Source organism: Chrysemys picta, chromosome 5 (genome assembly GCF_011386835.1).
Source record: "Chrysemys picta bellii isolate R12L10 chromosome 5, ASM1138683v2, whole genome shotgun sequence".
In the NCBI taxonomy this organism is placed as follows: domain Eukaryota; kingdom Metazoa; phylum Chordata; order Testudines; family Emydidae; genus Chrysemys; species Chrysemys picta.
In genome coordinates this window covers 82,087,016-82,100,664 of record NC_088795.1, presented here as the reverse complement: position 1 = coordinate 82,100,664, position 13,649 = coordinate 82,087,016, and the positions used below count along the sequence as shown (strand labels likewise).

The following is a 13,649-nucleotide window of genomic DNA, read 5'->3' as shown; positions in this document are numbered from 1 at the left end:
AGGAGATTGGTTTCCCTCCTAAGGTACCTTGAACTGTGTATTAGCAAAGTAATTTTCCCAGCACTTCACATGCCCCCCCTCTTTCAAAGGCCCCCTTAGCTTTTTAGTCTCATGTTAGTGCTATTTAAAAAACTAAGGAGATTCCCACACAAAATCTCCATTAATGTTACAGGCACAGTTCAGTGGCTTGTGTATATTACTCTTGAAGAACATTGGTTTAGTTTAATAACCCACACCCACTGCCACACCAAAAATCCAAACAGTAGAAATTCTGAGTTAAACTTGAAAGAAACCAACCGAGCTTTCGAACACAGTATTTACTCTTTTTCCCCTAGCAGTGACCTGAGTAAATCAGAAAGTTATGCTACCTTAGCCATTTTTTTTTATTTTTTATTTTTTTAAATAAGGATCACACAAACTAAAATCTTGTATTAGCTATGCTGCTTTGTGGCCTAGTGATTCATAATAGACTTTAAACAATTTTACAGATTCCTGATATGACAAGCAGCACTCAAGGGACTCATTCCCAACTCTGTTTAAAGTCCCAAATATTCAGAGGTACTGAGAGCACTCAGTGCATTACAGGAGGTGCATGACACTTCACAATATGAGACCTAATCATTCCAGGTGCTGGTAATTTATTTCAAGTGTCATTAGACAAAAAGTTAGCATGATTCCTTGTACATCTAGTGTCATCTAGTCTGACCTGCACATTTCAGGCCACAGAACCTCACCCACCCACCCCTAACCTCTGACTGATTTACTGAAGTACTCAAATCGTGATTTAAAGACTTCAAGTTACAGATAATCCACCATTTACATTAGTTTAAACCTGCAAGAGACCTGTGCCCAATGCTGCAGAGGAAACCCCCAGGGTCTGTGCCAATCTGACCTGGGGGAAAACTCCTTTCCAACCCCAAATATGGTGTTCGGTTAGGCCCTGAGCATGTGAGCAAGACCAACCAGCCAGACACTTAGAAAAGAATTCTCTGTAGTAACTCAGAGCCCACCCCATCTAGTGTCCCATCACTAGCTATTGGAGATATTTGCTGCTAGCAGTCGCAGGTCAGCTACATGCCATTGTAGGCAATCCCATCAGACCATCTCCTCCATAAACTTATCAAACTCAGTCTTGAAGTCAGTTAGGTTTTTTTCCCCCCACTGCTCTCCTTGGAAGGCTGTCCCAGAACTTCACTCTCTGATGGCTAGAAACCTTCATCTAATTTCAAGCCTAAATTTGTTGATGGCCAGTTTATATCCATTTATTCTTGTATCCACATTGGAGCTTAACTTAAATAACTCCACATATACAAACACCATATGTCCCAATCATGAAATTGGAGCACTTGTAATGAAAGATGGGAAGTTTGTGTGGTGGTAAATCATCACATTTGGTATTGGGGATGCATGTTTTCTTCAGTGCTCCATGTGCAAAAAAGTGAAATGGTAGGAGGACAACTCCAGGGACTGGTTAAATTAGTCTAGATGCTTTAACTGTGTACTTCCATACTTTATACACTTTGGGTTTCTAACTTTGTTTTAACCTTAACATTGAAACATAACATCCATTCAAACCACTAATATGTGCCTTCAACCTAAGTTATCCTACCTTTGTCTTATTATTTGATATTTATATTACAGTAATGTCCAGAGGACCTATTATTACAACCCATCTCCAAACTGATCTCTGGGGAGTAGTGTTGGTAGCAGCTTTTATTTTATTTATTTATTTATTTTTTAAATGCGGTTTAAACTATGACTTTTTTTTTTTTTTTTTTTTTTTTTAAGAAATCTTTAGGGCTGACAAAGTTTTGGTCCTCATTCTTTAAAGACACTGTCTTTTGTCTGTTATATATTGCCCAGACCAGTGGAGTCCTGGTCCATGACTGTGGCACTAAGTGCTGTGATAATTCAAATAATTAATAATAAACTTGGGAGCTGGTAGTGGATACCTATAGTTACTGTTTTACTACCACCAGCCAGCTACTGTATTCTTTAGGATATTCCATAGCGTCCCAGTCCTGCAAAAACTTATGTTCATAATTTACTGTTGTTGTCAGTGGACTACTTATTTTAGTAAAGTTAAGAATATGTGTAAGTGTTGAAAAGACAGGGGCTTAGGTAAGTAATTGATGCTTGGTAAGAATTTCCTAGATGGACAGTTGTTAGCGTATACAGCAGGAAACATGTTTTCTTTGAATGTGTAAATAAGAGGGTTATTAAAATCAGAAGTTAGGCATAGGTATTTTGGATCAGTAATAGCTTTTACTAAGACTTCATGATCTCATTTGTTGATTCCATAGTCTAGCAACTGAAATAGTAAAAATCTGTACTTTCTACAGACAGTATAATAAAAGATTTTGTTCATATATGTAGTGTGCTATTCTCCTGAAAAATCCCTGACTACAAATAATTTGGCAAATCCCACTTTTCAAAGAAATGTCATGTGTCCAAGATGCACAAGGGAATAAAATACAAAAGTACCAACTGAGTCTCAAACTCCTCTCATATAATTTCATTTCATACTCACCATTAAAACAATGTCTAGTTTGTGAATCACCAAGTATGTCACTGAGAGAAATTGACCAAAGCAGCATTTCTGTTTTTTTTAATAATGTAAAGATTACAAAGTGAAGGGACTGTGCCTGAAAAAGGGAAGAGGTAATGTTATGAATAAAATATTAATATTGCCGTGAAGCGGCTAATGTTACCATCCTTATCTGCTGGGCAGAATCGAAGCTGTTGAACTGTGTGTTTAGAGGCCACAGAGTGCTAACAAATAATTCTTTTGTAGTTCAAAAAGACCTGTATTTTGGATGCTTGAATTCTGTCTCCATTGTTGCCATGAAGTTGTGACTAGCCATTACTATGCAGCATAGTGACAACTGTGAAGACTTCGCATGGCTATATGTTACAATATAACCAGTAACACTAAAATATTCTTAATGTAGTCTTGGTTGCTAAGACCATAATGATACAAAAACTATATTTGCAAGAATGTTACAGTTAACACTTAAATGTTAATGGATGAAAATGATCAGAAAAGGTAATATAGATATAATTTTTTAACTAATCTAGATTTAAGAAAAAAATGTGTAAAATTGCCCCAAACCAACTTTAACTGTGACCCATAGAATTTCACTCTTCCATTTATATGAGACAATTTAAAAAAGATTAGATATAAGTAAATTCCATGCGGCAAACAATATTGAGGTCTGATAATAGAGACAAGAACGCTGTTCTATCATTTAGTTATTGGTTCATTTGCATCTAGCTACAAAGTAGAGTCATGCAACTAGTGACACAAAGACCTTCTTCTGTATCTGTCATGTAAAGGATTTATAGTTAAACTGTAATACTATATGTGTTGTAGTATTCAGCTTTATAAAGCTGATGTCCCACGCATGACAACTATTAAACAGGTAGTTCCATAATTGTGGGTCTTATGAAAGCTGAACCTAAAGAAAGAGGAATCCAAGCAGAGTGGATTTGATTTAAAGCAAATTGATTTAAATCACTAGTCAGGAAGACTCGATTTAATCATGGATTTCTACATAAAAGTGCATTCTTGTTTGTTGTTATAACCTTAACACATATTCTTTACAACTCAGAGACAGGTGTAGGTTTCATTTTTAGAAGGTACACACTATACCTTTTTAAAGTGATTTATTTTGAAAACTTTTCAGATTAGTTTTACAGCTATATCAGAAAATTAATGATTGTTTGGTTATTTCATTTACCAAAGGTAATTGAAGCAGATATTTATGAAGTCGTTGAGAGGTGAGCTATTTCCAAATATCAATAATTAACCTGTTGAATTGGAGGATTTTCTTACCATGCTATATTAGGAGGAGGAGATCACCAGACAGACCTTTAAATTGTTTTAGCTAGCTAAAACAACAACGTTATGTATTCTGGATTTTTTTCTTCAACAGCAAACATATAATATTTTAACAAAAGGAAGCATATGAATTTTTGAGTTTAGTTAAACATTCAAGTTTTTTAAAATCAGGTTTGTTTTTGTTAAAAATTGTTTTTAACTAAAATAGTTAAATGAAATATTTTAAAACAAAACCAAAAATCACCAATGTCAGCCAGATCAACATGAGAAACTTAAAATATTGGCTTCTGCAGCTAACTCAGTTGTCTTCACTTTCATTTTCCTGTTTGTTCATAATCTGGAAAAGAAAAACAAGCTTTCCTGCTTTTTCAGGTCCCAAACGATTTCTCAATTTGGAATGAATTAGTCCAAAGGAAGAAAATTATTCTTTCTACACTGGCAGAAGAAGCTACCGCTGCTAAAAGTGAGATTATCACTTCAACAATCTCTGAATCCAAGTGCTAAGTGACTTCCACCAGTTCACTGGTGTGACTTTCTTTAATACATCAGCAGCAAACATATATTTCTTGAATGGGTCACCCTTAGCTCTGAAGTTTATTATAGTTCACATTATGGAGGGATGATTGCTGGGTGTCCATGTCATAGCCAACTCCTCTTCTTCAGCAGTTAAGGTTTGACGCTGGTACCGAGTATTGAGAATATTTGCAAGAAAATGAGCCGGAGATAATGCTTGTCCCATTCGTACTTTTAATGCTTGTAATTTAATTCTGTCATTGCATATTTCTCTTTTTAAGAACTCACTCAGTTCCTTCCAAATTTCAAGAGCGTCAGCAATAAAACAGCTATTTCCCTGCATTATGGTCAAGGCTACAGAAATAGGCTTCAAGGTACTCCGCACGTGTTCAACATTTCTCTTAAGCCCAATGTTAAAAACTTTGGCTGTGACAGTGCCATCTATTTTTTTTCATTATTTTGTTCACAATCTGTCATCAGATTAGGCCAGTTCTTGATATAGTGCTCAAAACAGTCCACTACGGAGTTCCATCACACGTCTTGTGGGAGAGTTAGCTTGGTTCCTCCCACTTTTTTCAGAGCAGCTGCTGCAAAGTGGTTGTTACAGAAGTATTTTGCAATTTCAAGAACATTAGCCTTTATTTCTGGAACACTGAAGTCTTTGGCTAGGAGGTGCATCAAATGAGCACTGCAACTGTATGTTATTAGTTGGGACTCTCTTCTAAATTTCTTCTCATCTTGGATACATTTGCAGCTTGGTCTGTGATCAAGCTGCATACTAGACATTTGAAATTTTTTTCAGAGTTTGTTATAGCTTTAACTGCTACTTCTTGTAAGTATTCTGCTGTGTGTGCATTTCCTGATGTATCAATTGTTTCTGTAAGGAAGACATTCCCTTCTGTTATCACACAAGCACATACAACAGGATCATTGTGGACATTGCTCCACCCATCAAGACTCAGGTTAACAATTTCACCCTCTAGACCTTTTGCATGCTGCTCATTTTCTCTTTCATACACTTTATCCAGCAATTTGCCTGTGACATCTGCTCTGTTGGATGCGCTGTATCCTGGTCTTAATGACTGAACCATGTTAATGAAGTGTGGGTTCTCCATCATACAGAAAGGAGAGTTTGTTGCGTAAACAAACCGGGCAATTTTTTCATCAATTACCTCTTTTTGTAATCTGCTGGTTCTCATCACAAACTTATCTATGGTTGTTTCTGGATGATAGAGCTTTTTTTTTTTTTTTTTTTTTCCTTTTTGCTACAGATGATATACGGTACTGTGGTTATGTAACATACATTATGTGACTGAAACACTATCATTGGCAGATAACGCTGAACCTATAGAACAGGGGTCCGTAACCTACGGCATGTGTGCCAAACACGGCATGCAAGCCGATTTTGAGTGGCACGCTGCCTGCCCGGTGAGAGGAGGAGGAGGAGGGGCCGGAAAGCGCCATGCTGGGAGAAGAAACGGGGGAGGGGGGAAGCTTGGCTGCTGCAGGACCAAGCTTCTGTCTCCTGCCCCTGCAGGGGAGAGCAGTGGGGGGGGGGGGGGTGTCCCAGCCCCCCACCCCACTCAGCCCCCCCGCCCACCGCTCTCCCCTGCGGGGGCAGGAGGCAGAAGCTTGGTCCTGCGGCAGCCAAGCTCCCCCCCCCCCCCTGTTTCTTCCCACAACATGGTGCATTCCGGCCCCTCCTCCTCCCAGAGGAGCAGAGCCAAACGCAGCGTGCTCCCTGCTCCGTAGAGCAGGCAGAGAGAGGTAGGGACGGAGCCTGGGGGAAGAGGGTGGAACAGGGCATATCCCTTCCAGCCCCCTGCCTTGAGCCGCTCAGGGCAGGGGGCTGGGAGCACCCCACCCCTCTGCCCTGAACCCCCCCCACCCCAACACACACCCATCCCTCTGTCCTGAACCCCACCACCCAGTCTTGTGCCCTGCACCTCCACACCCCCCCCAGCCCTCTGCCCTGACCTCGAGTCCCCGCCAACACCCAGCCCTCTGCCCTGAACCCCCCACACCCAGCGGGCTGAGCAGGCTGGCAGCGTAAGATCAGCATTTTAACTTAATTTTAAATGAAGCTTCTTAAACATTTTGAAAACATTGTTTACTTTACATACAACAATAGTTTAGTTATATAATAGACTTAGAGAGAGACACCTTCTAAAAAAACGTTAAAATGTATTAGCGGCACGCGAAACCTTTAATTAAAGTGAATAAATGAAGACTTGGCACACCACTTATGAAAGGTTGCCTACCCCTGCTATAGAAAATGATGGTGATCTTGAAGGTGGATAGTCTTCAAAATCCTGTATGTTGAGGATGAATTCTCCTAAACAAAATAAGTCAATGCAGTTATTTAATTATTATTACCATACTGCTCATTTAGTATTACTCAGTGCATTCACTGACACTCAGTACTACTTTAAAGGTGAAATTATAAAAGGAAGATCTGCCTATTTCAGCTATTTATTTTTTATCACAACTGCACCTAAAATGATAGTACAATAGAGTAACAACTGTATTTTTTGCTCAAACATGAGAATTCAAGAATAGTCCAGAAGGAAAATAGGCAGTCCTTAAGAAAATAGTATGAAATAAAAAAGTTTACCAACCTGAAGATCCTGCATGTTCAGACATGTTCCTTTCATCATCTTCAACACAGCTTCCTCCTGAGAAGGAACACTTCTCATGACGTTGTTTCATTTGGGCAACCAGGCCTTGCATTTCTTTGTTGCACTGTTTACATTTTGCACGCATGCTTGTCTTACCCACAGGTAGAGGAACTTCATTCAAATATTCTGAAACTGGGTCTCTTGTATGGCCTGCTGCCATTATAGGTTTCCCTTCTAGTGAAAGAATGGTATGGTAGATCTCAAATCAATGAAGGCTACACTCAGAAAGACCTCAAGACTACTGGAATATGCTGCTCAAACTTTCACTTTTGTTTCTACTACCTGTCCCTCCCTTCTCACATTTATATCCAGACTTTTTCTCCTTGTCCAGATCTGTTCTGCCCCCAAAATCTTCTATTCATTGAACTTTTTGAAACTTTGCACTTTTACAGAGAGGTAAAGGATTGACTCTGAGAGTTCTTATTTGGACAATGATGGATAGAAAGATATATAAATAGCTCCATAAAGTGTCAAATGTATGTATCCATGAGAGCATACTATTCAACAAGAGACAATAGGGTTGAGGTCTGTTATTTCTCACCTCTATATATTTATTTAAAAACATTTTTCCTGTTAACAAGCATGTTATCTCTGGAGACCCAAATTCACAGTTGAGAACTGCAAAACTAGGCATCTCTGATGGTATCTTCTAGACTGAGCCCCATTGAATAGATAGAAAGATTATCCTAAATAATCTATAAAGAAGCCCCTGGAGCCCCATAAGATTGGGTCTCTAATCCATGAACTATTGGAACTCATTTACAAAACTTTTCTTAAACATTACATGAATATATTGTCTCATACTATAGAATTAGAATTTATAATCCCTATTCCATAATGAGATATCTTTGAGCTATAATGTAGCTTAATTAAAACTATCTTTAGATAGGTTTTTTCTCAAAAAGCATTTTATCCAAAAAAATCCGATTTAAATAAAAAAAATTGGATACACCGCTACCTCGATATAAAGCAGTCCTCGGGAGCCAAACAATCTTACCATGTTATAGGTGAAACCATGTTATATTGAACTTGCTTTGATCCACGGGAGTGCGCAGCCCCGCCTCCTCCCCTCTCCCCCCCCCTCCCCCGAGCACTGCTTTACTGCATTATATCCAAATTTGTGTTATATCGGGTCGCGTTATATCGAGGTAGTTTTTATTGTTGTTTTTTAAGGAAAATCATTGATTTTTATCCACCCTGAATCCAAGTAAGATTGTTCTGGGAATATCTAATGTGAAGTTTAAATTTTCTTTAAAAAAATAAAATAATATTTGGGAAGTGTATGTAATATATAGATGGTTTTAACTTTGCCTTTTTCATTATTTTTAATATTTACTTTTATAATAAAGTTGTTAAAGTTAAGCTTTTTTAGCATTACATTTCCTTTTAGGCTATTTTTAGGAATGCCTCTGAGAGCTGGGTGTCAGATTCTACAGGATATTTGAAGCCAATTGACACAAGAAGTGATTAAATACTGCAAAACTCAAATTCCACCCTGGACTTTTAAGAGGAGGGAGGGGGAAGCATGTCTTGTCCTGCTTCCCCTGTCCCTATTTCAACAGCTGTGGAGGAATTCAGGAGATTTGCAGAGTTGATGGCTCCCCAGGTTTCCTTCCACTTCTGTTGCCCTGCAGTGCTTAGGAACTTTGCAAGCTGTCTAGCTCACTAGGTCTCCTTTTGCTTCATTGGCTCTTCGAAGCTTTGGATCTCAGTAGAATCTCTGGTTTCTTACTACTTAAGCTGCTGTATGGCGCTCTTGAACTTCATATGGTCCATTTCTCTTCATGTAGTGGTGCATGATTTAGAAAGCTTTGAAGCTTCAGAGCAGTTGAAAAGTGGGGAGAGAACTGGGAACAATGGGCCCTATGGAATTTCTGTGCTTCAAAAAGTACTTGAGGCAGGAGTGCGCTCAGTGCTAGTATCATTAGTGTCAAGCCAAGTTTCCCCTGATAAGGAGTTCTACAAGGTTTAGGTCTCTGCTCCCCTTTCTTCAAGATCTGTGGTTCTGTTGCCTTGCACAGCTTAAGAGCTATGCAGGCTTGATTGTTTCCCCCGGTCTCCTCCTCATTAAACTGCCTTGTAGAGTCCAAAAGCAGTACAGTGTCTCTTCCTCCCCAGCTTTGCCCCAATTTATGCTAATTTATGGGCTTCACAAGGTTCCCCCCCCCACTGTCCTAGTTCCAACTATCTGCCGCTTCTCCTTTCTTTGAGCTTGTTTCTCTTAAGTCTGCAGCCTCTTACCGTATTATCTGGCCCATATATAATTATAAATAAATATTTAACTTACCTGGTTCATAACATATTTAATTATATCATAGAAGTATAATATCATTAATAATATAACCTAGAATTATACTGAGGGTATACTGCTTTTTGTTAATATTTTGAAAACCCTTTTTCACACCTGCAGGACCAGGAGTTGGAATTTATACAATAACTTTTGAGATGGACCGGTATGAAGATGTGTCAGAGGGTGAAGTGGACCACTCTTTCTTTGATAGTGATTTTGAGGAAGAGCCAAAGAAAGAAGAAAACCCTGTTGTAGCCAATGGCGAAGAACCTAGTGAGCTCATAGAAAAAGGAGATATACACATCGCCAAATCAGATTCAGAGTCGGAAACGAAACTGAGGCAAGAACACAGTTCTGAGGAGGAAAGTGAAGAGAAAAAGAGAGAGTCACCAAAGGAACATTCCATAAATGATGGCACTGACCATAGTGGGAATGCTTCATCACAGTCAGTTTCTTTAAGTTCAGAAAATGCAAGTACATCAGGTAGAAATTCTGCGCTAAGTAGAAGAATACGTGTAAACATTCCAGCTGGGATCCCCAAAATAGTTAGAGAAGGTGAGGAGGATTATTATACAGATGAAGAAGACAGTAGTGATGATGGCAGAAAACAAAGGGTTAGACCTAAATCAGCTAAGCAATCCAGTAGCATAAAGAAAGTTAACAAAAAGTATACCAATATTAGCTCATCCTCATCCTCTTCTTCCTCCTCAAGTTCGGATACAGATGGTTCAGATATGGATTCTGATAGCTGCATATCAGATTCATCACACTCTTCCTCAAAGAGAAGTATATGTAACTTGGCTCTTCTATCTCCAAGACAAAAATTCAGGCCAGGAATAAAGTCAGTGGAAGTAAAACCAAAGTTTGGTGAATACACAGAGGAGTCTGAAGATACAGTGACTGATGTAACACCTCTATCAACACCAGACATCAGTCCTATCCAATCTTTTGAACTTGCAGCATCAAATGATAAGAAACTGAAAGTAAAAAGACAAGAAAATGTGAGCCAAGAATTACAGGGTAATTTTGAGGAATTGAAGTACGATACAAAATTTGTAAAGCCTAGCACACTAGAAAATGGAAAATTGAGACCCAGTCTTACATCTGTATCTTTCTCACTAGATGCTGAGTTTGATCGCAGACATAATCAAAAGGTCTTGCATGATGCTGTGGACCTGAATCAGCTTTTGAAAGGTGATTTTTCTTAAACAAAATTTTTACAAACTTATTTACAAAGTGTGACCTTTTCTGTGTTGAGAGGGGCTATGGCATTGAGCACGAATGGAAATTAGGGGTCATTGTGTGTGCTGCTTTTTCTTTTAAAATTGGCTTCAGACCAAGTTGCATCAGTTTTAAAGCTGCCTTGTGGTTTTGTTTGTTTATGTAATAGCACGCTGGTACATCAGTAGACTAATGGAAGTGCTCCTTTAATAAACTCTTATAGGTAAAGGGATAAGTAGCCATGTGATGAATCCCCAAATAGGATTGATATTTTCACAATTCCACTGACCTCATACTTTGATTTGTCAAATCATGATCCATTTAATAACTAGCAATTTTCTTTAAAAATGCCAAACTTTTAATATGGGAAATCTATCAAATTATGACAGGTTTCAGAGTAGCAGCCGTGTTAGTCTGTATCCGCAAAAAGAACAGGAGTACTTGTGGCACCTTAGAGACTAACAAATTTATTAGAGCATAAGCTTTCGTGGACTACAGCCCACTTCTTCGGATGCATCCAAAGAGGTGGGCTGTAGTCCACGAAAGCTTATGCTCTAATAAATTTGTTAGTCTCTAAGGTGCCACAAGTACTCCTGTTCTTTTTATCAAATTATGGACATTCTCAACTTTAAAATGCAACTCAGAATTAAACACAGCTATAAATAGCAACCATTTTACAAATACATTTTTAACTTCTGGTGCCCTTATGATAAATAAACAAATCAAATGAACTTAAAATTCCTTCTAAATATTGAATGATGAAAATATTTTAATAAAAAAATGAACAGTCAAATAGTCTTTGAGAGGTTTTCATTTAGACTGTAGCTTCTCCTTCCCAGTAACTTTATGAAATGTCTTTTAATGTTGGTGAGAAGGAGCCTGGTGTCCCATTTGCTGTCCTATCCCCAAAATTCCTCAGTGGGATGGGAGCATCAGATGATCAGGCAATGAGCACATATAAACTAGGAGTTGTGCACCTTCTTTCCTAATGATTCCTTCTGTCTTTATTCTCACGGTGTAATGGACCAAATCTTTAGCTGTTTGAAGCTGCACTGTGGGCAAGAAAAGAAAGCTTTCCCTAACCCTGATCTGTTATTCCCCATGCTCTAGCAGCTCTGCTTAATGGTGACTTCATGTATTCAGCAAAGCATCATGTTAGTACGTAGTATTGGTAGGGAACTAAACTTCTGGGTCGAGCTGGGTGAAATGTTTTTAACATTAGTTTTTTTTTTTTTGTCAAAAGGGACATCAAATTGGGCAAATAATTTCAGCTGAAACTTTTTTTTTTTTTTAAGCAGTTGAAACATTTCATTTAGGCTTTTTGATTTGAAATGGTGTTTTTTATTTCAAATTTGGCCAATTTTTTTTTATTTTTTTTAAAGGTAAAATGCACCTGGAACAGCTGAATCAAACGGAAAATTCAAAATAAAAAAAATAATAATTTTCAGGTTGACTCAAAACATTTTGGTCAATTTTTGAAACAGTTTTGTTTGGTTTTTGTTTTTCAATTCAATACCAAAAACCTTATTTCAGTTCAAATCAAACTGGATTTTTTTTGTGGGGAAGGGAACCTTGGAATTTTTTGGTTTGGTGCCCAAACTTTGTCACATGCATAAAACAATAGGAACTATAATTTAATAAAAATATCCTCCAAGGATGTGAATATAAGGAGCAAGTTTGTTTCCACAAAACTGAAAAGCAATTACTCATGGCCATCTTTAAGTAATACAAGTCAGGAGGCGAGAAGTGGAATTTAGGTATATTTACCAGTTAATTATATTGATTAACACTTATATAATTTCCAAATCACTTCAGTCTAGAACAATTAAACTGGCAAGCATAAGGTGCTGTGATTACTTTGGGTACTTCAAAAACTAAGCAGATAAGATATTGACTTTTGGAAAGTGATTACTCTGGGAGTACAGACACTTTTATTCCATAATTATTTTTACACTTTCATCTTTTTCAGTATGCACAAAATGAGTGCAGGGGAAAATAATTTTTCTGAGAGAACAGAAATGTACAACACAAATGTTTAACCATAAGAACTGCTTTATTATGAGCATAATGCGAGCACTGTGTGACTATCAGAGATGCTTTTAATACAATTTTATTAAACCTTACTAATGAAACATAAAAAGGATGATGCTATAATATTGGAAACAAGTATACCTGGGCATAAGTGTATGTAACAATTATATGAGTACAGTTCCCTGAGGTGAATGTACCCCCGGCTCATACTGTAGTTGTGGGTGATCCGCCTCTTGCTGGAGGCATTCAACAGTGTACCTTGCAGAACTGAGCCTAGTGGTAACATGAAAGTATCTTTTTTGATATGGGGAGAAAATGAAGACAGAATGGCATGTTATAGTACTAAAGGAGAAAAGATGGGAGAAAACTATAATAAGAACATGACGTTAAAAGAGTAAACTTTGTGTTGAAACAAACAGCTGTATTGGATGGTAGGTGAAGAGAGTGGTGTGGCGTGTACATCCTGTAATGGGGGGTGGGGCAGGGTGTAAAGTGTAAAATAACTTTTATGGTTTAAAATGACTCTGTTTCAGTTTGAGCATCTAGAACAATATGTATATTGGCATAAATTTATAGCAGCTGACAAGGATTTTTAGCATACAGTAACTCCTCACTTAAAGTCGTTTTGTTATTAGGTTGCTGATCTTTTATACTCTTTTAAAGTTGCACAACATTCCATTATAAGGTTGTTTGGCTTGCCCTGCTCCACCCACCCACCCAGCACTCTTGCCAGAGAGCAGGGTTGTGGTGTGGGGGCTTGTCCTGCTCCGCCCGCCCGGCATTCCAGCCAGGGAGTGGGGTCAGGGAATGGGAGCTTGCCCCATTCCGCCCATCTGGCGTTTCAGCTGGGGAGCAGGGTTCGGGCCCAGGGGCTTATCCCACTCTGCCCACCCAGCATTCCAGCTGGGGAGTGGATGGGCGGAGTGGGGCAAGTCCCCGTGCCCCGACCCCACTACGCCCTGCTTCAACCAAGCTTCACAATCATCATTGGTGAGTACAGTATTACATAGTTTGTTTAAAATTATTTAAAACTTATACTGTCTATGTATATAATGTCTTTTGTCTGGCGAAAAAA

The 13,649-nt window shown here is 38.4% G+C and overlaps 1 protein-coding gene across 7 annotated transcripts in view; it reads left to right on the top strand.

The window, feature by feature from the left end:
• CFAP97 (cilia and flagella associated protein 97) overlaps positions 1-13,649 on the top strand; it is a 49,506-nt gene that overhangs the window by 4,856 nt on the left and 31,001 nt on the right. For 3 of the 7 annotated variants that reach the window (XM_065597930.1, XM_065597934.1, XM_065597932.1), the window contains 2 exons: positions 9,443-10,342; positions 10,445-10,516. In XM_065597930.1, the coding sequence (XP_065454002.1) occupies positions 9,478-10,342; positions 10,445-10,516 (937 nt within the window). In that variant the 5' untranslated portion in view covers positions 9,443-9,477. Of the gene's footprint in view, positions 1-3,750; positions 3,781-4,213; positions 4,305-4,635; positions 4,729-9,442; positions 10,343-10,444; positions 10,517-13,649 lie in introns of those variants that run through there. The other 4 variants (XM_065597933.1, XM_065597931.1, XM_065597935.1 and 1 more) reach the window with 4 other exon arrangements.